This window comes from Mustela lutreola, chromosome 1, assembly GCF_030435805.1.
Source record: "Mustela lutreola isolate mMusLut2 chromosome 1, mMusLut2.pri, whole genome shotgun sequence".
NCBI classification, from domain to species: domain Eukaryota; kingdom Metazoa; phylum Chordata; class Mammalia; order Carnivora; family Mustelidae; genus Mustela; species Mustela lutreola.
The window spans coordinates 222,596,845-222,621,524 of NC_081290.1; the positions used below are offsets into that span (position 1 = coordinate 222,596,845).

General features: G+C 39.3%; 2 protein-coding genes across 3 annotated transcripts in view; one reads left to right on the forward strand and one right to left on the reverse strand.

The window, feature by feature from the left end:
• The window catches only part of CCDC90B (coiled-coil domain containing 90B), a 44,214-nt gene extending 39,637 nt beyond the window's left edge, over positions 1 to 4,577 (forward strand). For both annotated transcript variants that reach the window (XM_059187713.1, XM_059187722.1), the window contains exon 9: positions 4,037 to 4,577. In XM_059187713.1, coding sequence (XP_059043696.1) covers positions 4,037 to 4,092 — 56 coding nt within the window. In that variant the 3' untranslated portion in view covers positions 4,093 to 4,577. The remainder of the gene's footprint in view (positions 1 to 4,036) is intronic.
• Positions 4,578 to 7,029: 2,452 nt separating this feature from the next.
• Positions 7,030 to 24,680, reverse strand: part of ANKRD42 (ankyrin repeat domain 42) — a gene marked incomplete at its 5' end in the record, with an annotated part of 57,291 nt that continues 39,640 nt past the window's right edge. The window contains 4 exons of the mRNA XM_059175373.1: positions 7,030 to 8,164; positions 11,942 to 12,083; positions 14,529 to 14,655; positions 24,034 to 24,209. Coding sequence (XP_059031356.1) covers positions 8,075 to 8,164; positions 11,942 to 12,083; positions 14,529 to 14,655; positions 24,034 to 24,209 — 535 coding nt within the window. The remainder of the gene's footprint in view (positions 8,165 to 11,941; positions 12,084 to 14,528; positions 14,656 to 24,033; positions 24,210 to 24,680) is intronic.

Below are 24,680 nucleotides of genomic sequence, written 5' to 3' on the forward strand. Positions count from 1 at the left end.
TTATTAGCAAAAGGATTATTCCAAGCAGTCACTTTCCCCTAGTGGAAGAGCCCGGAATCTTTTGCAGATTACATCATCTTGTGGGGGATGGAGAGGACTTATGTGGCAGACTTATTGCTGGTCCACAAAACTCCTGGCTGACTGGTTAAGACCACACTAAGGTTCAAACTACAGTCAGATACTAAGCTCCAGTCTGGGGACTTGGCCTAAGTGATCCTATTTGGGGCCCCTGGTTTTCCTTTTAATGTTTTGTCAGAGAAAATAATTGTTGTCATTTGATATTGAGACCTGTTGGCTCCTATCTCCCAGGGTAACCATGGAGCACAAAAGAAAAAAAAGAGGATCTAGAACACGTTTCCTTTATCACTGGGCAGTGCTGGAAGAATAGAAGTTTAACAGCACTAAGTTTAGGATATAAGTTTAATGGGGGACTCTGCAACCTACTAATAGGAAAAGGCATATGGATATCAAAGAAATACATAAATACAAGTACGAAGTGATACAGAGATAAATTGGTTGTTCCATAATGGAAACAAAATGAAAATTTTACTTTTATTCCTATGTTCTTCCATAAGGACTTTAGGGGACTTACAGAGAAAGGTCACTAAAACAGTGGCAAAAACCATGGCAAGAATAGGGGGAAAATTACCTTTTACTTTGAATCCAGCTGAGCACAAATATTAGAGACCCAAAAATTAGATTGTCACATACTGAGCTCCTCAAGTACCATGTGACCTGACCCAGTTACAGAACCCAAAGGAATGAGAAGAGTGCCCTACTTTCATAGTGCTTTCTTTCTTTTTATAAAAAGTTATGTTTTACTGTTAGAATATATTTCTTTTTAGGCTTTGTTTTCTGCATATAAGTATTGCAGATTATTACAAATAATAACTGGATTTGTATTATACAGACTACAGCTTTTTCAAATTTAACCAAATGTTTTATCTTTGCAAATCTGTACATATGTATCTTTTTAGTAGAAAGTATTCCATTGTATGAAAATGCTCTAATTTCTCCAGACCTCTGTTAGCAAACATTGTGCTCCTGATTTCTCATTATTAGAAATGATATTATACCCAACAGTCGTGTGTGAGGCATGTGCACACACACACACATATCATTGTGCCCTTATGCTAGTAGTTCTATATAATTGTTCAGGAACATCTAAAGTTGGGGGACCAAAAGATATGCACATCTAAAATGGTTTATATTACTGAACTGTCCAAAATAAAACTGATTATACTGTCAGTGGTTTTCTGGGCAGCCTCTGAGAGTAAATGTGGAGCCCCCAGACTTCAGCTCATAATACCTCCCTTCCTCTCTTCAACTTGAATCTTTTAACATATTTTATCTTTTTAAAATACCTAGCTTCTGTTGAAGATTCATTTGAAAAAGAGTTCTAAGGCTAAAGTAAGTTTTGAAAACCACTATTCTAGCAAAGTCTCTGGAACCAGAGATCTTCAGTTCACTGGTGATTCACAAGTTACAAAATAGCCCAGTTTGCAGTATTCATTCCCATTTTCAAAACAGATCTCAGAGCAGCCCAGGTTAGGAGGAGCCTCAGATTCCACTGACCTGACCCTGGAGTGTCTACCTAGACCGGTCTCTTAAAGTCCCTTTTACCCTCAGTTTGAAGATGGTGGTCTCCAGAAAGCTTTCTTTCAGTAGTGGCTGAATGTAAGGCAGAATTGAATAGAATTCAGTGGCAGTGACAAAAGAATTTAATACATCATTGTTTACAAAAATACTTTTTCTGAGTTTACTTCCTTTCCTTTTTTCATAAAGCCATTCTGAAGGCATTTTCTTTCTTCTACCTTATCCTTCAAATCTGTTATTGCTGCTGTTACTGTTAAGCCTTTTAGGAAATTAAAATCCCATACTCTTGGTGGTAAATTAACATCATGAGTGGATCCATTGCATGTAGAATACCTGAGATGTTGCCAAGAAAACAGTAATATTCCACTTATGCACATACTGAATTTAATCAAGAGCAGAGAGGGAAAATAAAAAAAGATACTAATAAAGCCCCAGCTTTTCAAGATCTTGGGATTTCCTTAGAAAAGAAATCCCTATAAAATTATAAATTGTAATCAGTTTGGTTAATGTATTAGTTTACATATTGAATTATGGAAGGGCACAGATAGATAGAGCTTGACCTCAGAGATAATTGGAATCACAGTTTACTCTGTATCTTGTCTCTGAATATCTGCCTTATTCTCTTATGCCATCTTTTTCCCTCCATCGGAAACATGACTGTTAGTAGCTTCTAGACTCATGATTCAAGTTTCACCAATGAAGAAAAATTACCGCTTTCCTTATTTCCAATTCAGAAAATCCCTGGGAAGGCGTGTGAATGGCCCTATTTGAGTCAGACACCACTCTTTGACCCAAGTCACTATTGCCAAGAAGATAAGAGCTGTAAGATAATGGTCATTCCCTGTGATCTGTATAGTTAATGCAGCAGATTCTGTTCCAAACAGACAAGTAAGAAGACAAGCTAACATTACAGAGTACTGATGAGGTAACATGTACATGCTCACCTGAGCATCCTATGCAGGGATGTGTCCTTGACAGGCCATGAAAGATAAACAAAGGGGAAAGCAACCTGGGTAGCAAAAGAACACCAATGAGACGTGGTAACCACTCACAACAGAAACTTCAATATAGTAACCATTGTGTTATATATTCTAAAAATGATTGAAATGCCGCCTCCACAGTAAATAAGTGTTTATTTGGTAGGCAAAGAAAATTTATCAGCTGTCTGGGTTAACAGAGAACTTAATCACCTACACAGCACTATATGGCTCAAGAAATGACAAATCAGATTGAATCCTTCAGTTTGGGCAAGGGATAAGATTAACAGAATGGTTTTTAAACAATAACTCTGGACTCGGGTACACATAATGTTGAGTCCTTGTTCCACCACTTGCCAGCAGTTTGTAACTTTGGACTTGTTGCCTTCTCTCTACAAGGGGATAATATCACCAATCTTACATGGTTTAACTGTGGTTAAATAAGGTAATGTATGTAATTGCTCAGCACACTGCCATGGAACATGGTAAAGAGTATCAGGATCAAATGGATGAATGGATAATTGACCAGAGTGTGTAACCGACAAGAAACTTAAATGTTACTTCTTTTTCCTCAATATCCAGCCTCCCTCTGTGATTTAGACCTAATCCCATTTCTTAAAATTAAGGAAATGAAAAAATAAGTAAGGACCTTGTCATTAACCAAATTTCAATTAGTTATTAAGATCAAATAGGATAATGTGTGGAATTATGTGTTTAAATTACAGTCGCTTTACTATGGAAGGCTGTTTCTTGAATCTTTAGTCATAAAAATTTGCCCTTTATCTCTGGTTCTCTATTTTAAAAGTCAAGGCTGTTTAAACAAACTAGAAACTAGGGAGTCCCTAAAAGCTTCACGCAGATTCAGTTTCTTAAAGGAGAACCAAAAGTTTTCAAAATGTCCATATATAAAAGAGCAGTGGCATATTAACTACTTTAAAAGCCTTTTCTTCTACCTGTAATTTTTTAGAGGATTTTCATTAAAATTTCACTTATAAATTTTTTATAATCATGAAATTGTTTTTAAATGTACTGAAAGGCATACTTTTATGGATGATATGGATGTCTATTTTATTAGCTTAACTACATCATTTCTTAATACAGGTAAGGTTTTCTCACTTATAAGATCTAAAATTAGATTGCAGAATTACTTAAAAGTAGTCATGGTTAATGTAATGCTAATGACTTGAAGCACTAATTATTGATTCTAACTGACATAATTTGTAAACTGTCATCCTTATTCTCGTTTAAAGTATAGGAAGCTTTTTAAAATTGGTATTTATTGTGCCCTAAAGGATATACTTTACCCCTAGCATAATTTTTCTGGGAACAAAACACTGAAGGTAGAAAATTGGTGGGATTTCCTTGGTTCTGTGCTCTTCGTTTAATTTGAAGATGACAGTATTGTGTTTGTCTCTGCAAAATAGTATCAAATGCGTGATCCATAACATGGTATCTTTTCACAGCCTCAGTGTTTACTTGCCTGGCAATAGCATTGGGATTTTACAGAATCTGGAAATAGTTGAGAAACTATGACAGTATGCCGCTGCTGCCGCAGACTTGAGAACACTACGCCAGGCTACGTTTACTCTGAACATGGAAGTTGCAGCAGATACTCAATACAGCAAGATTATTCAGAGTACATATGGACTAAAAAAATATTTTTAAGTGGGAAGATACGCTTTGAGTTGGTGTTTTGTGCGCCTTTATTTATTTTATTATGTTAAAAAGCTATCATTCAAAACCTGATTGAGATAAAGAGGCTTTTTGTCTTTACCCTTTTCATGGTTCATAGAAACTGATCCAGAGTTCTCTTGTGTTTGCTTGAACAAATGTGTATCATTTAGGATTTCTTTGATGTCTGCTGCAAATTTAAAAACTACTCCCAAGCCTACATACTTGTTATTGTATTCAGCTTCCCTGGTAACTGCTGCACAGTTACTTTTTCATAGAAAATAAAATCTTGTTCTAACAAAGTTGCTTGGATTTTCAAGGCAACTTACCATATATGGAGACTGGGTTTCTTGGCAGTAAATTAAAACAAGGAATTTTAAAATAATGTGTGCCCTAGTGCAACTGTAGGACACCTGGTGTGAAATCTTCAAGTTGCTATGACTTGAGCTCTGATTATTACATATACTTAAAAATTTTTGAATTTACAAATACCAGTTTATCCCTGCTTCTTAGGGACCCATCTTAAATTTATTACATAAAATGAAGAGGTGTTTTTTTTGTTTTTTTTTTAATGATTCACTTAAATTCAATAAACTTCTACTTGGTGACTAAGTAGACCAAGCAGGATTATATAGGGACCAGTGAAGAGTCAGTAAAAACCCTTCACTGTATTTGAAAAACAGATCAAAGTTTATAATTCCTATTTTTGTCAGTCTTCAAGAATTTAGATACATGAATATTTAACAGTATGTAATTTTTTTTAATATAAAGAAAAAAAAACAAGCAATGGAAAAAGCAGTGGTCACCAACGCTGAACTTAGTGATTGTTGTTGTTGAATAAGAGCTGCCATTGACTATACAAGAGGGAATATGCTAAATAATCTATATTAGCTCACCTTTTCTTTTTTCAAAGCAGTCCTCTTAGGTGGGTGGTAATATCCTTATTTTACAGCTGAAAAAAACAAGCTAAATGAAGTTAAGGCCACCCAGTTGTAACTTCCTACAACCGTGGTTGCCAAGGCTGTACAGCAGACAAGCCACACAGTCGTCATATGCCAGGCAGGCTCTTTCTTACTCAGTGCTCTCATCACCTACAAGTTGAAGCCTGTGTGTCAAGAGATGAACAAACAACTAAGGCATGAGGAAAAACATTTTGATGTTAGATAACATCTTCACTCCAATTTTTGTGTAAAAAACATAATGTGGAAATATATAGAGATCTATATATATTTGGTCTTTGTCCCCAATTTCTGGCACGATCTCCTAAAACCCTTGCACTTTCTTGATAGGGGTAGTTACAAGCTTCTGTTCTCTTGGCACAAAACTCCTAAAATCCTCCAGATTTCCTGAATAGTAAGTGTGTATTCTGTATGCTGAGAGGACATGCGGCCAGGAGCCCTTCTATAATTTCAGACTGGGGACTGGTTGCCAGATAGACCAAGGCGTGATTATAGACTGGAACTCTCAGCCTCCCTGACCTCCCAACGCAACTGCTGGGAAAGGAAGAAGACAGGAGAGGAGCTGAAGGTTGAGTTCAGTTCCCACTGGCCAATCCAAGGAACACATCAGGGTGCTTGGAGGGTGGAAGCCCCATGCACCTCTCACTCACACTTTGCCATCTGCATCTCCTCCATTTGGCTGTTCCTGGGATGTATCCTTTCTATTATACTGGTCATTCCAACCAACTGGAACCTGAGGAGGGGGTTTCCTGAACTGCTGATTAGTCAGAAGTATCCGTGACAAAGTGGGACTTGCAAAAGGGTGTCTGAAGTGGCGACATTCTTTTGGGACTGAGCTCAACCTGTGGAGTTGGACGCTAACTGGGAAGTTAGTGTCAGAACTGAAATGTTGGAACACCCAAATGGTGTCCAGAAAATCCAAGAATTGGTTGTGGTGGGGAAATACCACATAACAGGACACACAACAGGATGTTATATAACACCTGCATAACCGGACAATAATACATATATGTAATTTATGACTAAATATATATAATTTCAGGGTTGTATTACAATTTTGATTCAGTGGCTGTAATTGACCCAGAATAATAATGGTTTAAGAACAAAGAGGTTTACATTCTCACTTACCTACCGTCTAGGTATACGCATTCCCAGGCTAGTGTGTCAGCTCTAGGTATCCAGGCACAGGATCCTTTTTATCTTCTTGTTCTGCTGTCCCTGGTGTTGCCCTCATTCACAGGGTCCAGTGACTCACCACCATATTCACATTCCAGAAGCGGAAAGGGACAAGATGTGGGCAAGCCCCTTCCCTTTAAGGTCATGACCCCGAGGTTATAAACACACTTTTTGTTCACACCCTATTGGCCACAACTTGGTGTCTTAGCTGCAAGAGAGACTGGGATGTCAGCTTTTATCCTGAGCAGCCACAAGCCCAGGTAGTTCCTAACTCTGTGGAAAAAGGAGAAAAGGCACTGGGGGACAACCAGAGAACCTCTTCCTTCAAGGGTGCATGCTTCTGTGACAACACTCTTCTAGTTATTTCCTACTGCACTGGTAGAGAGACTGGAGAGGGGGCCTAGATTCACTTTAGGGTCACCAGGCTGGATGGTAGGCTGTGTGTAATCCCAGGAGGTGAGAAACTGGATTTGGGGATTCCTGTAGTTAAGATTGCAGACTCTGGACTTGCCCCACTAAGGTTAGAATCCTGGCTCCACTGTGCCGCGTGATTCTGCACAAATCCCATCTGTAAACTCTACCTATCTCCTACTGCTGTGCTGAGAATTACAAGATAATACATGGACAGGACTGGGCACAGGACTAACCCATACTAAGTACCAAATAAATGTTTTATTACAGATCGAAGGCCTCTTGCAAACTACAGAGAAAGTAACAATACTGATTATAAAGGTTATCAAAAAGAATCGATAAGGCATTTTTAAAAACTTGCTTACAGACCCCTGACCAGCCCGAACTAGTCTTGCGTGCAAACACACTCATGTCTGGGCAAACTGGTCCCAATGATGCGGCGTCAGAATGGCTTTTCAGGGAAAGTACATGCCAGAGCCCAGAGGGTGGGCAGTCTGGTGTGTGGAGAGAAGGCTGCTGCCTTTCACAGGGAGGCAGATCCAGACAACCGCCCAAGTCACAAATTGGCTACATTGAGGAGGAAGTGGGTAGAGTTAGAAAGGAAGGCATGAAGTCAGAACTGAAAATCCTGTTGTTTTTTAGTCTGCAACAGCAGGGGGAGGGAAGAGAGAATAATAAGCCATGTGTCTATTATCCTGTCCAGTCGGCCTCATATTTATAATGCTTTCTTACAAAGCTTGCAAGACAGAAAAATGGATTGAATCCTAAAACAGATTATTTAAATCAGTATTTTTAGCAAACATACGGGTTTTTTTTTTTCTTTTACAAGAGCATAGTTATATTTTATATAAAACTTTCCAGAGGCATTTGGTTGTTAGTGTAAAGATACCCTTTTACTCATCTTATTTTGCATTTTCTCCCAATTCCAGATGTTTAAGTCATTTGAAAAGTTTAAAAAATAATACTCTCTAGAAAATAAAAAATAATTTTTAATGTCTATATTTCTTTCGATTACTAGACTTATAAAGTTTTTGTTAATACTTGTAAAATTAATTCCTCATAAATGTAGAGCCTTGTCTACATAAATATATTAAAAAATATTCTGGGAGGGGGAGCCCAGCTGAGTGCATAGAATTTTAGCAATCCCTTTGATACTATAACATATCTCTGCCTTCAGAATTGGAATCATACATAAGACGAACTCTGAGGAGAATTTGTATAGATTTACATTTGTATCAATTTACAAGAAAAATAAAGCAAGTTTATTTAAAGTTATTCCACTGATTAGTATCTTCTCACAAAAACTCCCCCAGAAGACACCTTTTTCTTAATTCGCTTCTTCTCTTTGCTTGACTCACAAGAAGAGTCATCTTCCTAAAAACAAAGGAAAAGAGGGCCACATGAGATAACTACTCTAGACACAATTTCATCTTTCTCCATTATCTGTTCCACAGGAAAAATTGAGCCATGCTATTATTTTCAACTCTGGACTCAATTTCTTTTAGGATTTTGTGTAAATTTTCCAATCTGAGGGACAGTACATATATTCTGTGCTGCCTCACAGACTAGAGGACACCTAGAGAAATCAGCCAGTCCTGTCTGTACCCAAAATATCCCATCCCCAAAAGAGAACACCTAGTGATTTCTGCTTTTATCTTAGCCTAGCACTTCTCAGTTTACTGCTCTCTGACTTGGGCAGTGTTAGAAAGCCTGGAATCGTTGCAAGCCCCATCGTTCTAGGAATCACGTTTCTTGGTTCCTCCATTCCCTCCTCTGTTTACACAACATCCCTCTACCACCTACTCTGTCTGCCACTGTTTCCAAATATTTCTCATTCATCGCAGTATCATCGACACCCAGCACAGAGGGCTCACTTAACGAATGGCATGGGAAGGAGCAAGAGAGGGCTATAAATACAATAGATGCTCACTGGATGTTAATCCTTTATGACTAATTCTCCCCACACCCAGCTGGTCTGGACAGAGCTGAATGCAGGGGCTCCAAGAACAGCACAAGGCACAAGACCCTGGGCAGGGCTGGGCAGACCCCTGAACTTATTCCCCAAGCTGTTCCTGCCCACACCCTTGGGCTACAAAAATAGTTATCAAAACAGTAATAGTTATTATTATCAATAATATCAGTTAAGTGAATTATATACGTCAGACTATCCTAGGAGACTACCCTGAGAAATTGTTTCCTGGATAGAAATTATACTATTCTCAGATTGTTTTGCAGGGCAGAGTCTTTAAGGTACAGCTGAATGTAATCATAGGTCCTGACCAGAAGGTGACAGGAGATTAAGGCAGAATTTCTTGAAGATAGAAATGATCACTGAATGGAAAGTTCTTTTGAACTTCTACTTTATATATTTAGACTCCCAAATAAACTAACTCCTCCTACTCTCAGAAGCACTGGGCTCTACACATTTACTTATCTACTGACCATATTTATTCAACTTGAATATAGAAAATGAAAGGAAGGAAAAAGGAGAAAAGGATATGCCGAAGGGGGAATAGAAATACTATGAATACTACCAGATAAAAAATACCTCAGTATTTCCACACAGTATTTCATTTAACATCAATACAATCTCGTGAGGTAAGTGCTTTCCCCCTTTTAAAGAAGAAATTGAGACTCAGAAACTTTTTCAGAAAAGCAGTACCAGGACTGCAGCTGTCATTAGATGTCGGCAACATTCGCTCATTCACAAAAATTCAATTAACCTTGAGCAGGGCTGCAAATAAACAGTGGGCCCAGAGGACAGAGCCCTCGAGTCAGCTCTCCTGAAAACCTACACACTGCTGGTAGAGAGCAAATTTTTGAAGGAGGATGTGCTGGAGAGTATGGACTCAAACCCAACCCTGAAAACAGACACTTGAGGGTAAGAAAATATTTTAAACATTCACTAAAAAGCATCAGTATTCTAGGCAGGCAAATCAATGTGCAAGGACTCAGAAGAAGGTGAGGCTCGGGTACTCTCTGAGGCATCTAGGAGCGAGACAAAACAACACAGTTCCTGTTGTGGTGGCAGGGTCGGCAGAGTGCCTGCCCCAGAGTGACAAGGCAATGACCAGGCTGGGACTGTCAGCGGTCATTAACGGAAGAAAGGGTCCCCTAGTCTTCTAGCTGACAGCCTGTGACTGCGAGGGCTGGCCTGTCTGTGCAAAACTCCCCCGGGAGGCTAAGTGTGGTACAAGGTGAGCACCACAAAACAAGAGAATGGGTTATTATAATTAATTACACCTCTTGGGAAATTAAGGACTGGTGAAATACTGAAACACGGCGGAAGCATTTGAATTTGTACATGCAGACAAACACACATACGTGTTTGTAAATGAATCGAACATTGTAGAACATAAGGCCTGCCAAACGGTTCCCCATAGCTTCCTCCGGAGACCGGGACTTGGTGTGGAAGGGAACAACTGCCCTGTTTTTAACATTTTACAACAAGCACACAGACTATTTTAATATTTTAAAGGTAGCTATTAGAGACTAATGATAAGTTTGTGCAAAATATAAGGAGCCAGGAAGTGCTTTTCAGTAAACAGGTTCAAGGTGATACGGGTCTGGAACAGAATTAACTCACCCGTGATGACTGAAGAAAACATGTCCGTATGGAAGGAAAATATGAGGCGTACCTGAAGCCCTACGCTGTGTCACATGAGCTTCCCCAAGGGCCACATCAAGGCTGTCTTCACTCACAGGAGAGAATGAGGATCACAGTGTATCCCCAGGGTGCTCTCTGCCTGTCTACTCTGAGACAAGGCGGCCTGAATACAAGCACCGCTGGGGGTTTCCTGCTGTTTTCACTATATTCTCTATACTCCACCTGCTTTTCAATATTTGTTTTTTGTATCTGTTTTCCATGTTCATTCCTTTTCAGCTTCCTTCTACAGAGTTGTCCTTCCTGTCACTCGAAAGCATCTTTCTGTATTTCAGAGCTATATTCTGAATTTCAAATTCATATTTCTAGCTATAAATTATGAGAAGAGCTAAGGCTATGGGGTCAAAAGCCAAAAATTAAACACTGGTCCCACCATTACTAGCTGTGTGAATTTAGACAAGTCACTCAACCTCTCTAAGCCTCGGTTTCCTCACATGTTAAATGAGAGCAGATCAAATGACATATGATAACACCTGAAAGAACTTTGTAGAGGTGAAGTGTTACAAGAGTTAGCTTTCATTACTCTGTAATCTGAATAAAGGGATGCACCGACAACTCCCACCCTGGCTCCTTTCTACTCTTCAAACTTCTTTTGAGGATATGCTTATTTTGGCATCACATATACTAAAAACTTTTTTTGATGAGCTAAAGCTGTCTTCCATGGACTCTATTATACTTTATTTTGGCTATTTAGAATGTTAAAATATACATAGTTTAACTGTCTGGGAATTCTTATCAGTCTGCTTATTAGAAAATTATTTTTTCCAGCGCCTGGGTGGCTCAGTCATTAAGCGTCTGCCCTCAGCTCAGGTCATGATCCCAGGGTCCTGGGATCAAGCCCCACTCAGCCAAAGGCCTGCTTCTGCCTCTCCCACTCCCCCTGCTTGTATTCCCTCTCTCACTATCTCTGTCAAATAAATAAATAAAATCTTAACAAAAAGTAAAAAGCTTGGGGCATCTGGGTGGCTCAGTGGATTAAAGCCTCTGCCTTTGGCTCAGGTCATGGTCCCAGGGTCCTAGGATCGAGCCCCGCATTGGGAACTCTGCTCAGCGGGGAGCCTGCTTCCCTTCCTCTTTCTCTGCCTGCCTCTCTGCCTACTTGTGATCTCTGTCAAATAAATAAAATCTTTTTTAAAAAAAAGTATTTTTTCCTTCTATGTCTAACACTGTACACTTATGAATGAGGATGATGTTCTAACTGGTACCTATATGGATAGATACATATGTATGTGTGTGTACAGATCACATATTACACATAAAGATATAGCCATGTAGAGAGATATATTCCTTTAGTCTTTACAACACTTTACAAAGTATAAATCATTATCTCCAGTTTAAAAGTACGGCCAAGAGGTGAAATGACTTGTCCAAACTAAAAAAGGTTGTGGCCAAGAACCAAACCCAAAGAGTCCTAGTCCAGAGCTTATGCTCTTAGCTACTCTTCTATACTTCTTGAGAGAGAGAAATGTGCTAAGGAGGACACCAACCACAGCAAAGCTGGGGACCTGAATCCTTTCCAGTGTCTCCCTGAGCTGATCCACCTCTGCACGACACTCATCCAGCTGACCTTCTAATTTTTCTCTACGAAGCCGTTCGTACTCCAGCTGGTCCTGCAGCTCCTTGATAGTCCTGTCGGGAAAAAAAAAAAAGTTGTTCTCAATCTCCAGTATCAGCTAACAATTAATTTGGCCATAGTGAAAAGCATCCAGGCATTGCATGTACAGCAAATAAAACAAAGAAATAATTTACTTGACAAGTATGAATGGGGAGTCTACTACGAGCCAATACTGATCTAGACACCAGTGATATGGCAATGAACAAAACAGGCCCAATGCGCCCTCCTGGGGCCTACCTGAGCAGTGGAGGAAGAAAGAGCACAAATGAACAAATATATACTATGGGGAAGGTGAAAAATGCTACGGGAGAAAAAAAAGCAAGAAAAAGTGATTGATATCAGATGCTGTCGAGCAGAGGACTAACACTTTGCACACAGTGGCCAGGGAACGCCTTACTGAGAAGGGGTCTTCTGAACAGAGTCCTAAGGGAAATAAGGAGGGGAAGAGCATTCCAGACAGTGGCAAGAGCAAGGGTAAAGACCCTAAGGCGGAAGTATGCCTGGCGAACTGGAAGAAAAGCAGAAGCCAATGTGGCTGCAGTAGTTTAAAGGAAGAGCAATAGGTTGGGAGAGGCCAAAGGGAGCCAGAAAAGCAGGGCCTTAGAAGTCACAGCAAGGACTCAGGCTCTCTGAGCGAACAGGGAAGCCACCAGCGAGTCTGAGCGGAGAATTGGCATGATCTGAGATTTCTTCACTTTTGCTTTTGTAGTTTTTAAATGGTTTGTAAGTTACTATTAGTAAAATACACAAATGTCAGCTGAACATGAGTTTTGATTAACGTGTAAAGCCTGTGAACACCACCACGACCAAGATATAGAATATGTCAATTGCCTCAGAAAGGTCCCCCATGCCTCTCCCAGGCAACCTCTGTTTGCCATAGGAATCACATTCTGAGTATCTATCATGTTAGGTTAGTTTTGCCTATGCTTATAAATGAAATTGTGTACTACATATTTTTGAGTGCCTGGCTTCTTTCAGTCAAAGGTATGTGAGATTTACTGTACCTAAGTTTTAACATGATTATTCTGGACACCGTGTTGAGAACAGACTGCAGGGAATGGGGGAGTGGGAATTAGGGGGCAGGGACAGGAAGCTGGGAGACATATCAAGAAGATGTTAAACTAAATCCAGACAAGAGATGATGTGACTTGAACCAGATGGAAGGAAGGTGGCATACACACAGAAGGGGAAATATCAGTAACAAAATATCAGAATAAACAAGCACTGCCTTATTGCTGGAGGGTGGGGGGAAGAGGATTCCCAAGGCAATCTGGGTGGGATGTCAGGTTCCCAGGAGGGCGATTTAAGAGCATTCGGCAGTAGCTCCGGTATGGAAGTGTGTGCGGCTGAGACTGAGAATAGGGAAGAAGAATGCCCACTGTGCAAGCCCAGAATTCAGCAAATAAGAAGGGGAAAGTCATTCCCAGGACACAGTAATACAACAATGCTTTGTTGTATTTTGACTCTGATCTAACTAACAGATAACAACAAAATCAAGAGGATATCCCTCAAACCAATACTTACCCAGTTTTTCTTGACAAACAGACCTAAAAGCAGGAATTTGTACCTAAAGAATATATCTTAAGATGTACTCAACATGAAGTGGAGAACCAATGCTAGAGAGTAATAAAGCTCACTCAGAAGACACACTTCAGTCTCAGCTGACGTGAAAGTACATTCTGGCTCAGAGGCAAAGCGATCTTGAAAAAAGAATCTGTTCAAAATCACATCAATAGTATAACCACTTCACAGTGAAATGCTATCATTAGAATTAAAAGTTCCGAATCATAGTCATCTTAGATAACAGGTTTGGAGTCCAAGAGACTCAGGTTCAAATTCTGGCTCCCCCCTCCCACCCTTCCTGTCCAACTGGACAGGAATGGTTAGAGGCGGTTGGTTGAAAAGCTCAAAATAGCCATGGTTTCAAAAAAAAAAAAAAAAAAAAAAAGTCTTGGGGCGCCTGGGTAGCTCAACCAGTTGAGCATCTGCCTCTTCATTTCCACTCAGGTCATGAGCTCAGGGTCCTGGGACTGAGCCCCATGTCGGGCCCCGGGCTTAGCAGTTAATCTGCTTGCGGTTCTCCCTCTCCCTCTCCCCCTGCTCAGGCTCACTCACTCTCTAAAATAAATAGATTTTTTTTAAAGTCTTAACTCTAGAGTTTCAGTTTCACAAGCTGAAGAGAGTTCAGGAGATTGGTTGTACAAAACTGTAGAAGTACTTAACACTACTGAATTGTACACTTAAAAATGGTTAAGAGGATACATTTACCTCTTAACAGTATATTTTACCACAGTTAAAAATAATCTTAACATCTTCTCTGTCTGGGGCCTTAAGAGAAAAACTGGAGAGAACCTTACATTCTTTGCTAAGGATGGAAAAACAAGCTGTTCGTCAACAAACCTTCACACAGCATTTAGAAAGGTAACTAAAACAAACCATTTGAGTTTTGAGGACATTACTTTTCAGACTCAAGCTGGTTTTTCTTCTGCTTTAGATCTTCTTCTGTTATCCCTCCCAGGTGTTTAAAGTTGCTCTCAGCAATTTCCAGCATGTGTCTCAATTCAACAATTTTCTTATAAGCTCTCACTGCAAGACAAATTGAATACAGACCTAGATTAGACCGACAACAGCTCGTGTGCTCATAGGATGCTGGTCCTGAGTATATGCTTCTGCTAGAGCCGGTGCTGAGTGCTCTAGGCAGGAGGTGGAAGGAAGGTGGCATATACACAGAAGGGGAAATATCAGTAACAAAATATCAGAATAAACAGGCACTGAAAGACCTACGTGGAGGACTCTTTTCCTGCTATTAGAGGATGTATCAAATTGATACAGCTATTAATACTATAAACAGGAAGGTTTAAAGAAGACTGCAGTTTCTTATGATTCATGGTGCATTAAAAGACCACGCATAGTCTACTATATATAAGAAAATTAGAAAAACTGGAATATGGTTGATATATTTAAAATAAGCCAGATCTAACCCAGCCCACAATTTTATGATTAATCACTTGTAATATCTATTTATGCGAGAGAACACTGGGGGAAAGAATTATTGAGAGCTGCTTTTAGCTATTATCCAACTACCAAAACTAGAATTTTCCTATTCTTTGCGGCAATGGCTCTTAACTTGGGATGATTTTCTCCTCCAAAGACATGTGGCAACATCTGGAGACATTTTTGCTTGTCACACTTGGGGGATGGAGAGAATTAGACTAGTGGCATCTAGAGGCTTGGAATGCTACTAAAATCTTAAAACACAAAGGAGCTTTCCCCTCAAAAAATAAGCATCTGGCCCAAAATATCAATAGTGCAGGAGTTGAGAAACCCTCCTTTATGGGACCAGGTTAGCAAGTCACAGCCTCTTCTTCCTAACCCTTAACACTGTGATTTATCTCTCAGTAGGCTATAGAGCTGCAGGTTCCAAACTGCATATATCAGAATCAACTGGGGTACTCTTTAAAAATGTACATTTGTGTCCCGTACCAGACCTACACGTTCAGGCATTACTGGTACTTAGTAAAAGTCCCTTAGACAATTTTTGATGTGCAGACAGGTTTGGGAACCACTGTAACCACTAACAACCAAGTAGAGGCAATTAAAAAAAAAAAAAAAAGTTACAGAAGAAGAGATCAAAAGAACTGTGCCTATTTAGCTTATATAATCATTCTTTAAAAAATAATATTAATTCTCGGGGTGCCTGGGTGGCTCAGGGGGTTGAAGCCTCTGCCTTTGGCTCAGGTCATGATCTCAGGGTCCTGGGATCGAGCCCCATCGGGCTCTCTGCTCAGTGAGGAGCCTGCTTCCTCCTCCCTCTCTCTCTCTCTCTCTCTGCCTGCCTCTCTGTCTACTTGTGATCTCTGTCAAATAAATAAATCTTTAAAAAAATAATAATAATAATATTAATTCTCTAATATTTGAAGGCTATGTTTTGAAAGAGCTATTCTACAGAGTCATAAGAGGTAAAAGGTAGGATTAAATGAGATTAGCTCCAGGAAGAGACATTTTAACTCAACAAAGGAAAAACTTTTCAGCAGAAACAGTAAGAGCTATCATGTATTTGTGGACACTATACTAATTTCCTTATACATTTTAATCCTGACAAACACTGTTAGATGAAAATGGGACCCCTGAGAAATAATGAGTATCTTGCCACTGAAGCTGACTAAATGGATGCTGGATGACATGTGAGAGGAATGTTGAGTCAAGAGTCAAACTTCAAATGGAAATAGGGCTCTATGATGCCATAGCCTTAAATATAATTTACTAAAGAATGGTTTGAATTAAGGCACAGTTCCAGGAATTCTGGAATGACAAGAAATCCAGTCTGCTGTAGGTGCTCTGACAAAACCTATTATCCCAAGAAGAGGCCATCTTGTCCTTTGGGTTTTGCTCTGGAATAAAATTAAATTGGGACAAGAAGACAGCACATGATTTCATACCTTCACCATCTGCAAACACCCTAGGCAGCTATCAGTGAGCTTCACTGTACAGCAAGGGGCTAAGAATAGAATTTTATCAAACACACCACAATAGGATACTGCTCTAGTCCCATCTTTGCTCTTTTCTAAAACATCTTTTCAAAATTTTGTGATTCACTGACAACGATCCCCTTAAAACATTTCTTACTCAAATAATTTCAAAAGTAAACTGAAAGTCTACAAATCAACCACTCATTTTCTGAGGTCCTAAGTCCTTGCTAATTCTCAATAGAATCACCAAAAAGTAACTTAAGCACAAATAAGAAAATAAAAAGTAGATAAATCAAACTTCATCAAAATTTTAAAATTTTGCAAGATTCCAGTCCAAGATGGCGATGAAAGACCCTAAACTCACCTCCTCCACAGACACACTAGATTTACACCTATTTATAGAGCAGTTGCTCCTGAGTAAGAGCCGAAGGCTGACTGAACAGCTTCTGCACAAAGATGGAGAGACCACATAGAGAACAGCAAGAGAGACAGACACTGTGAAGGGAATCCTCATTCCTGATGTTGTGAACTACAGAGGGAAGGGACTACCTACTGAGGAACAATGAGCAGATTCATCTGCCCAGAGGCACAGAAAAAAAGGCAAAGTTTAAAGGGGCAAGCAGAATTAGAATCCAAACAGACGTCAAACAGACAGCCATAGCCAGCCTGTCTCCTCAGTAACCCTGGACCCCTAGCCCACACCAGCCCCACCACGGTGGGCTCCAGGGTGGTGCCCACCAGGACACTCTGGTCCACACTCACTATAGCTCCAGCCACCTCGCCAGTGTGACACAGACTCAAAGTGCTCTAGAACATCAAGACCCATACCACGCTGGATCAGGATGACTTGCTTGAGAATCCCCAGCACAGTGCAAGGAACCCCTCGGCCTGCATCCACCTCAGCTTCAGCCGCTCAACCGAGGAACCCCCTGGACAGAGTACCTTGGGGCATCCTGATTTGCACCCACTTGAGGTCTACCTGTCCTGCCAAGGTGCCCTCAATGCAGAGAGCCCTGAGCCACACTCAGCTGAGCGTCAGCTGTCCAGCCAGCATGCCCTCTGCAACTGGAGCCCCAGGAATACCCTGCCCTGCACCAACCCCTACTCTGCCCATGCCACCAGGGCAGCCCCAGCAGAGTGCTCTAGGACCTCCAGCCAGCCAGCCAAAGTCACCAGACAACACAAGGGACATCCCTACATAAGGCCATTCCTTCAAGTTTAAGAGAAGTAGCTGTTCTGCCTTATTCATAGAAACAAACATAGAAAGCCGAGCAAAATGAGACGGAAGAGAATGAGTCAAATTAAAGAACAAGATAAAACTGTAGAAAAAAACTAAACGAAATGAGGACAAATAATCCACTTGATAAATTGTTCAGAATATTGACATAAAGATGCCCATCAGACTGAAGAGTGGATGAACTCGGTGACACCTTTAACAAACAGAGAAAATATAGAGAAGAACCAATCAGAGTTGAAGAATATAATAAGCAAGATTAAAAAAAAAAAAAAAAAAAACACTAGAGAGGATCAACGTTAGAGAACACAGATCAATAATCCGGGAGACAGGATAAAGGAGAGCACCCAAGGTGAAGGGCAAAAAGGAAAAAGGACTTTAAAAAATAAGTGTCTGCCTTTGGCTCAGGTCATGATCCCAGGGTCCTCAGATTAAGCCCCGCATCCAGCTCTCTGCTCAGCAGGAAGCCTGCTTCTCCATCTCCTACTCCCCCCGGCTTATGTTCTCTTGCTGTCTCTTCCATCAAATAAATAAATAAAATATTTTTAAAAACTAAATCCTCTTAAAAACAAGCTGTTATTATTTTTCACAGCACTAGAACAAATAACCCTAAAACTTGTATGTTAAGTATGTAAGATCCTGAGTAGAATCTTTGTTCTTAAGAAAGAACAAAGCTAGAGGCATCAGAATTCCAGATTTCAAGATATACCACTAAGGTGTAGAAATCAAATCTTGCACAAAAATAGACAATAGAACAAAATAGAAAGCCCAGAAATAAACCATGTCCTTATGGTCATTAATTAATCTACAGGAAAGGAGTAAGAATATATAATAAGGAAAAAGACATTCTCTTCAACAAATGGTTCTGGGAAAACTGGACAGCTATATACAAAAGAATGAAACTGAACCACTTTCTTACCATACACAAAAATAAATTCAAAATACATTAAGTACCCAAATAAAACCATAAAACTCTTAGAAAGAAACATAGCACAGTAATTTCTTTGACATTGGCCTTAACAACATATTTATGGACAGGTCTCCTAAGGCAAGGGAAACAAAAGCAAAAATAAACTATTGTAACTACATCAAAATAAAAACCTCTGCACAGTGAAGTAAACCATCAACAAAACAAAACAACCTAGTGAACAGAAAATACCTGCGATGATAGCATCTGATAAGGAGTTAGTATCTAAAATAAAAAGAACTTACAAAATTCTGATTAAAAATCAAATTTCTGATTAAAAATGGGCAGAGAATCTGAATAGACATTCTTGAAAGAAGACAAATAGTTGGATGACAGATAAAGGAAAAGATGCTCAACATCAAGGAAATGCAAATCAAAACCACAATGAGATATTACCTCATATGAGTCAAAATGGCTAGTATATAAGAGACAAGAATAACAAGTGCTGACAAGGATGTGGGGAAAAGGGAATTCTTGTGCACGGTTGGTGCAAAGATAAACTGGTACAGCTACTGTAGGGAACAGTACAGAGGTTTCCCAAAACATTAAAAATAGAAATATAGTAACTAAAAGTAGAATCCAGTAAATCCACTACCAGGTATTTACTCAAAAAAAAAAAAAAAAGAAAGAAAGAAAAGAAAAGAAAAAGTAAAGAAAACGCTATCTAAAAGATATCTGCACCCCTATGTTTACTGCAGCCTTATTTACAATAGCCAAGATATGGAAGCAACCAGAGTGTCCACTGATGAATGACCAGAGAAGCTATACAGATACAATGGGATATTACTCAACCATAAAAAGGAATAAGGTCTTGCCATTTGTGACAATGTGGATGGACCTAGAGGGTATTATGCTAAATCAAATAAGTCAGAGAAAGGCAAATGCCATGTGATTTCTCTTATTTTTGACTTCTAAAAAACAAAACAAATGGACACACAAACAAAAACAATTTCTTAAATACAGAGAACAAACTGATGGTTCCCAGGTGGGTGGATGGGTGAAATAAATAGGAGGGATTAAGAGGCACAAATATCCAGCTATAAAATAAATACATCACAGAGATGAAAAGTACAGCATAGAGAACATAAACAATAATGTTGTAAGAATATTTGATGGAGGCAGGTGGTGACTATTTTCGTCACGGTAAGTAAGCACTGAGTAAGGCATAGAATTGTTGAGTCAATATGTTGTACCCCTGAAACTAATAAAACTCTGTCAATTATACTTCAGTTACAAAAAGTAAAAACAGAAGCTACAATGAAATAACATTTAACACTCACTAGAAGAGCTTCAATCAATTAGACAAACAGTAACAAATATTGGCAAGGATGTGGAAAAACTGAAACCCCCATGCATCATTGGTGGGAATGTGAAGTGATGCAGCCACTTTGGAAAACAGTTTGGAAGTTCCTCAGAATGTTAAACCTATAGTTACCAAATGACTCAGCAGTTCCAACTAAGACCAAGGTATATACCCAAGAGAAATGAAAATATATGTTTACACAAAAAGATGTATATGAATGTTCACATTATTCATAATAGTCAAAATGTGAAAACAACTCAAATGTCTATCAACTGATGAACTGATGATAAAATTGGTATATCCATACAAGAATACTATTTGGCAATAAAAAGGAATGTTCCACATTACAAGGTATATAAACTTTGAAAACATTGTTTTAAGTGAAAGCCTGTTACAAAACACCACATATGATACCATTCCATTCATAGGAAATGCTCAGAATTGGTAAATCTATATAAAAAGAAAATGCCTAGTGATGGGATTTGGGAGGAAGTTAAAAGAAAGTAGGGGTAATGGGGAATGGTTACTAATGAACGTGGGGGTTTCTTCTAGGTGTGATGGAAATGTTTAAAAATGTATTATACTGATGGTTACACAAATCTGTGACTATACTAAGAAACTAAGAAACATTAAACTGTGTTAACTTTTATGGGTTAATTTAATGATCTGTGAATCATATCTTAATATCATATCTTAATAAAACTACTCAAGGATGCCCGGGTGGCTCAGTCAGTTAAGCACCCAACTCTTGATTTTGGTTCAGGCCACAATCTCAGGGTTGGGAGATCAAGCCCTACATCAGGCCCTGCACTGGGCTGGGAGCCTCCTTAAGATTCTCTCTCTCCCTCTCCTTCTGCCCCAACATGCCATTCTAAAATTGAGTAAACAAAGCTCTTTAAAATAAAGCTATCTGGAAATACTGAAGGATCATTAACTTTGAGCCTCACTATAGGGTGAGCTCAGTGGGCTGTTTGTTAGGAGCCCCTGACATCAACATCTTCAGGTGTTCCCTTGGTTGCATTAGCTAGGGAAGAGGCTTTCACCAAACCCTGGAGACTAGTGATCTGCCTGACAATGTTCTGGGAGCTCTCACAAATTTCATTTCTTTGTTCATCTGTTGTGCTTTTTTTTTTTTATATTCCATATACAAATAAAATCATACGGTATTTGTCTTTCTCTGTCTGGCTTATTTCACTTGGCGTAATACCCTCCAAGTATATGATGTTGTCCCAAACAAACTGCAAACAAACAACAAAGAAACAGACTCCTAAATATGGAGAACTTCAGGTTTGGACTCTTGACCTCAGGGTCATGAGTGTAGAGAGTACTTAAATAAATAAACATCAGACTCTTTATCAAATATGAATATTATACTAAATGAGATTTTCTTGAAACAGAAAACAAAGATATTACCTATTTCACAGGCTTACTGTGAATGATGTATGTAGAAGGAGTCTATGAGTGTAAAACACTAGGGAAATGTAAATAATGACCATTAGGATTTTGGAAAATATAAGTTCTGACACAAGAGTTCTATGCCTTACCACCAGTAGAAATGTTAAAGAAATTAAAATTTGCTCCAATTACTAGACATCAAATGAGATCCAGTATGTTCAATAATGTAACATAAAATAAACCACAGTCCTGCTCATTCTTGAATATTCATTTGCATCAAGGGGACAATAACATGTCCCCTTAGAAGACAGAAACACACCCACTTGTACTCACTAATTTGGAGTACTTCAATGTTTAACCCTTTGTTATGAACCCAATGTTTATATCTCCTCTAAGTTCATATCCTGAAATCCTAATTTTTAATGGGTTAGTATTTGGAGATGGGGTCTTTGGAAGGTAATTAGTTAGATGAGGTCATGAAGGTAGAGCCCTGGTCCGATGGGATTAGTATCCCTATAAGAAGACACAGCAAAGTTTGCTTAGTCTCTCCCATGCAAGGACACAGAAAGAAGGTGGCTATCTCCAAGCCAGAAAGAGAGACCTCACCAGACACAGACTCTGCCAGACTCTGACCTGGGACCTCCAGTCTCCAAAACTGTAAGAAAATAAATGTCTACAGTTTAAGCCACTCAATCAATGGTATATTGTTATGGCAATCCAAGCACAACAGGACATCATTTAATGATATACGACTGTCCTTCACTGCTAATTATGAAAATTATAACTTTGGTATATATGTCTCCATAATGCAATTCATATGAAAGAAAAAATAAAAAATATTTTTTACTTAGTTATAAATTTTTATTTCATAATGAAACTACAAGACTATTTTCGGAAATCCCACCAACAAATATGTTACTAATTGTGGGAATCAAAGAGTGTATATCAAGACTTTAAGAGCTTGAAAAAGTAGAAAAAGAACCAGGTCAGTTTAAGAACTTAGCAAATACGGAAGCACTGGCTGGCCCAGTCCGTAAAGTATGTGCCTCTTGATCTTGGGGGTTGTGGGTTTGAGCCTCACATTGGCTGTAGAGATTACTTAAAAAAAAATAAAATCTTAAAGAAAAAAAGAATTCTGTAAATATGGAAAAATTATCTTTTTGTTCACCAATGTAAACCTAACACCTAGAACAGTGCCTAATGTGTAACAGGTATTCTCTCCCTATGTTGAATAACGGGAGAGAAAAAAAGAATCAAAACAGCACGATTTCAGTCACTTATTTTAATACTATATTGAGAAGGTTCAGAATGTTTTCTGAATTTCAGAAAGCAGGACTTTTTCTGATGCACTGCACTAGTCCCTTAGTCTAGACCTGTGCGCACAGTATATATTGGAATATAAGCTGGGTAAATGGAGTGCTTCTTTGTTTTTTTGTGGGGTTTTTTTTGCCTATCTAAATTCTGGACATCCTTTAGGGTACCTGGGTAGCTCGGTCTGTTAAGTGTCTGCCTTGGGTCATAATCTCAGGACCCGAGAATTGAGCCTTTCACTGGGCTCCCTATTCAGTGGGGAGTCTGCTTCCTCTCCCTCTGCCCTTCCTCTCTGCTCATACTCTATCACATTCATGTGCTCTCTAATAAATTAAACAATTAATTAATTCTGGCCACCCTTCAAGGATAAATCCAAATTCCACTTGTGAAAAGCCTCCCCTGCTACTCTACTCTATTGTGAACAGTGTTTTTAAACTACCACCTAGTAGCCCAGGCCAAGAATCTAAGAGTCAACCTGGATTATTCTCATTCTGTAACACCTCAGATCCAAATCTATGAGCAAATCCTATCAGTCCTATCAGTTCTATCTTTTTTTAAGGGTTTTTGTTTTTGTTTTTTTGTTTTTTGAGAAACAGAGACACTTGTGTAAGTGCACGGGCCTGGGGCAGGGAGGGCAGAGGGCGAGGGAGAGACAGAATCACAAGCACACTCACTGCTAAGCACAAAGCCAAGGTGGGGCTTGATCCCACAACCCCAAGATTATATGTACATCACTGTCTGGCACACAGTAGACAATCAATAGATATTTGCTATTATTATCTGTAAAAATCATTTGCCAACTTAACCATGGAAATACTTGAGATGTTTATTTCCCTGTTTCTTGTGATCCACTTAAGTAATTTTTCCTCCTATATAACTTTTTCCTCCTTGAGGGACAGAGATCATGTCTTACATTCTGTGTTCAAAAACCCCTAGTACAAGTATTTGTACTAGTCTGTTTCCCCCGAAAAATATCAATGTATTTTACTTTGCAGATGCTAAGTGTCTTTTTTTTTTAAAGATTTTATTTATTTATTTGACAGACAGAGGTCACAAGTAGGCAGAGAGGCAGGCAGAGAGAGAGGGGGAAGCAGGCTCCCCGCTGAGCAAAGAGCTCGATGTGGGACTCAATCCCAGGACCCTGAGATCATGACCTGAGCCGAAGGCAGAGGCTTTAACCCACTGAGCCACCCAGGCACCCGTGTCTTTAGAATAATTTCCAGATTTGTGGTAAAAACTGGCTATTGTATTTCTTAATAAATCACAACAGAGTTACCACACTTACTTCTGGCATCTGTCTTATCCGACTCACTGAGACATAAATCATCCTTGGCATCAGTGCTTCCCTCAACACCATGTCTTAAAAAAAACTTTATATCATGTTCATCAATTTCATTCTCATCATCTATGTCATATTTCTGTAGTCCCTCTAGCAGCTTTACAGCTGCTAAATGGGCAAACCTGTAGAAAAGAATCAGTAATTAACAAGATTCACAATCCTCTTCAAATTGAAACTGCACTCTCCACTTAATTTAGCGAATTACACTCTGTACATTATGCTACCAATGCCCCAAGTAAAGGAGCAAAACTGCACCTAAAAGTCAGTGACAATTAAACATACATCCAGCTCAAAGAGTTACTGGACACTGAGGACAAACAGTCATGTTAAAGGCTGTTCCATAATTTTTATTGGTAAAAATCCAACTGGGAGAGGAGACCCAATATCAAAAGAATATGTGGGGTGCCCCCAGACAGAGCTGCTCAACTGAACAGAAAGCCCAGAACCACCCTACTTGTTACCTATATTTACTACCTTTTTTGATGGCCAAATTGAGATTTCAGAAATAGTTCTGGTTCCAGTTTTAGGGCTAAATATAGCTCTAGGCCCCTTAATTTTCATCCTTCCTCAACCCCAAAACGTGGCATGGCCTT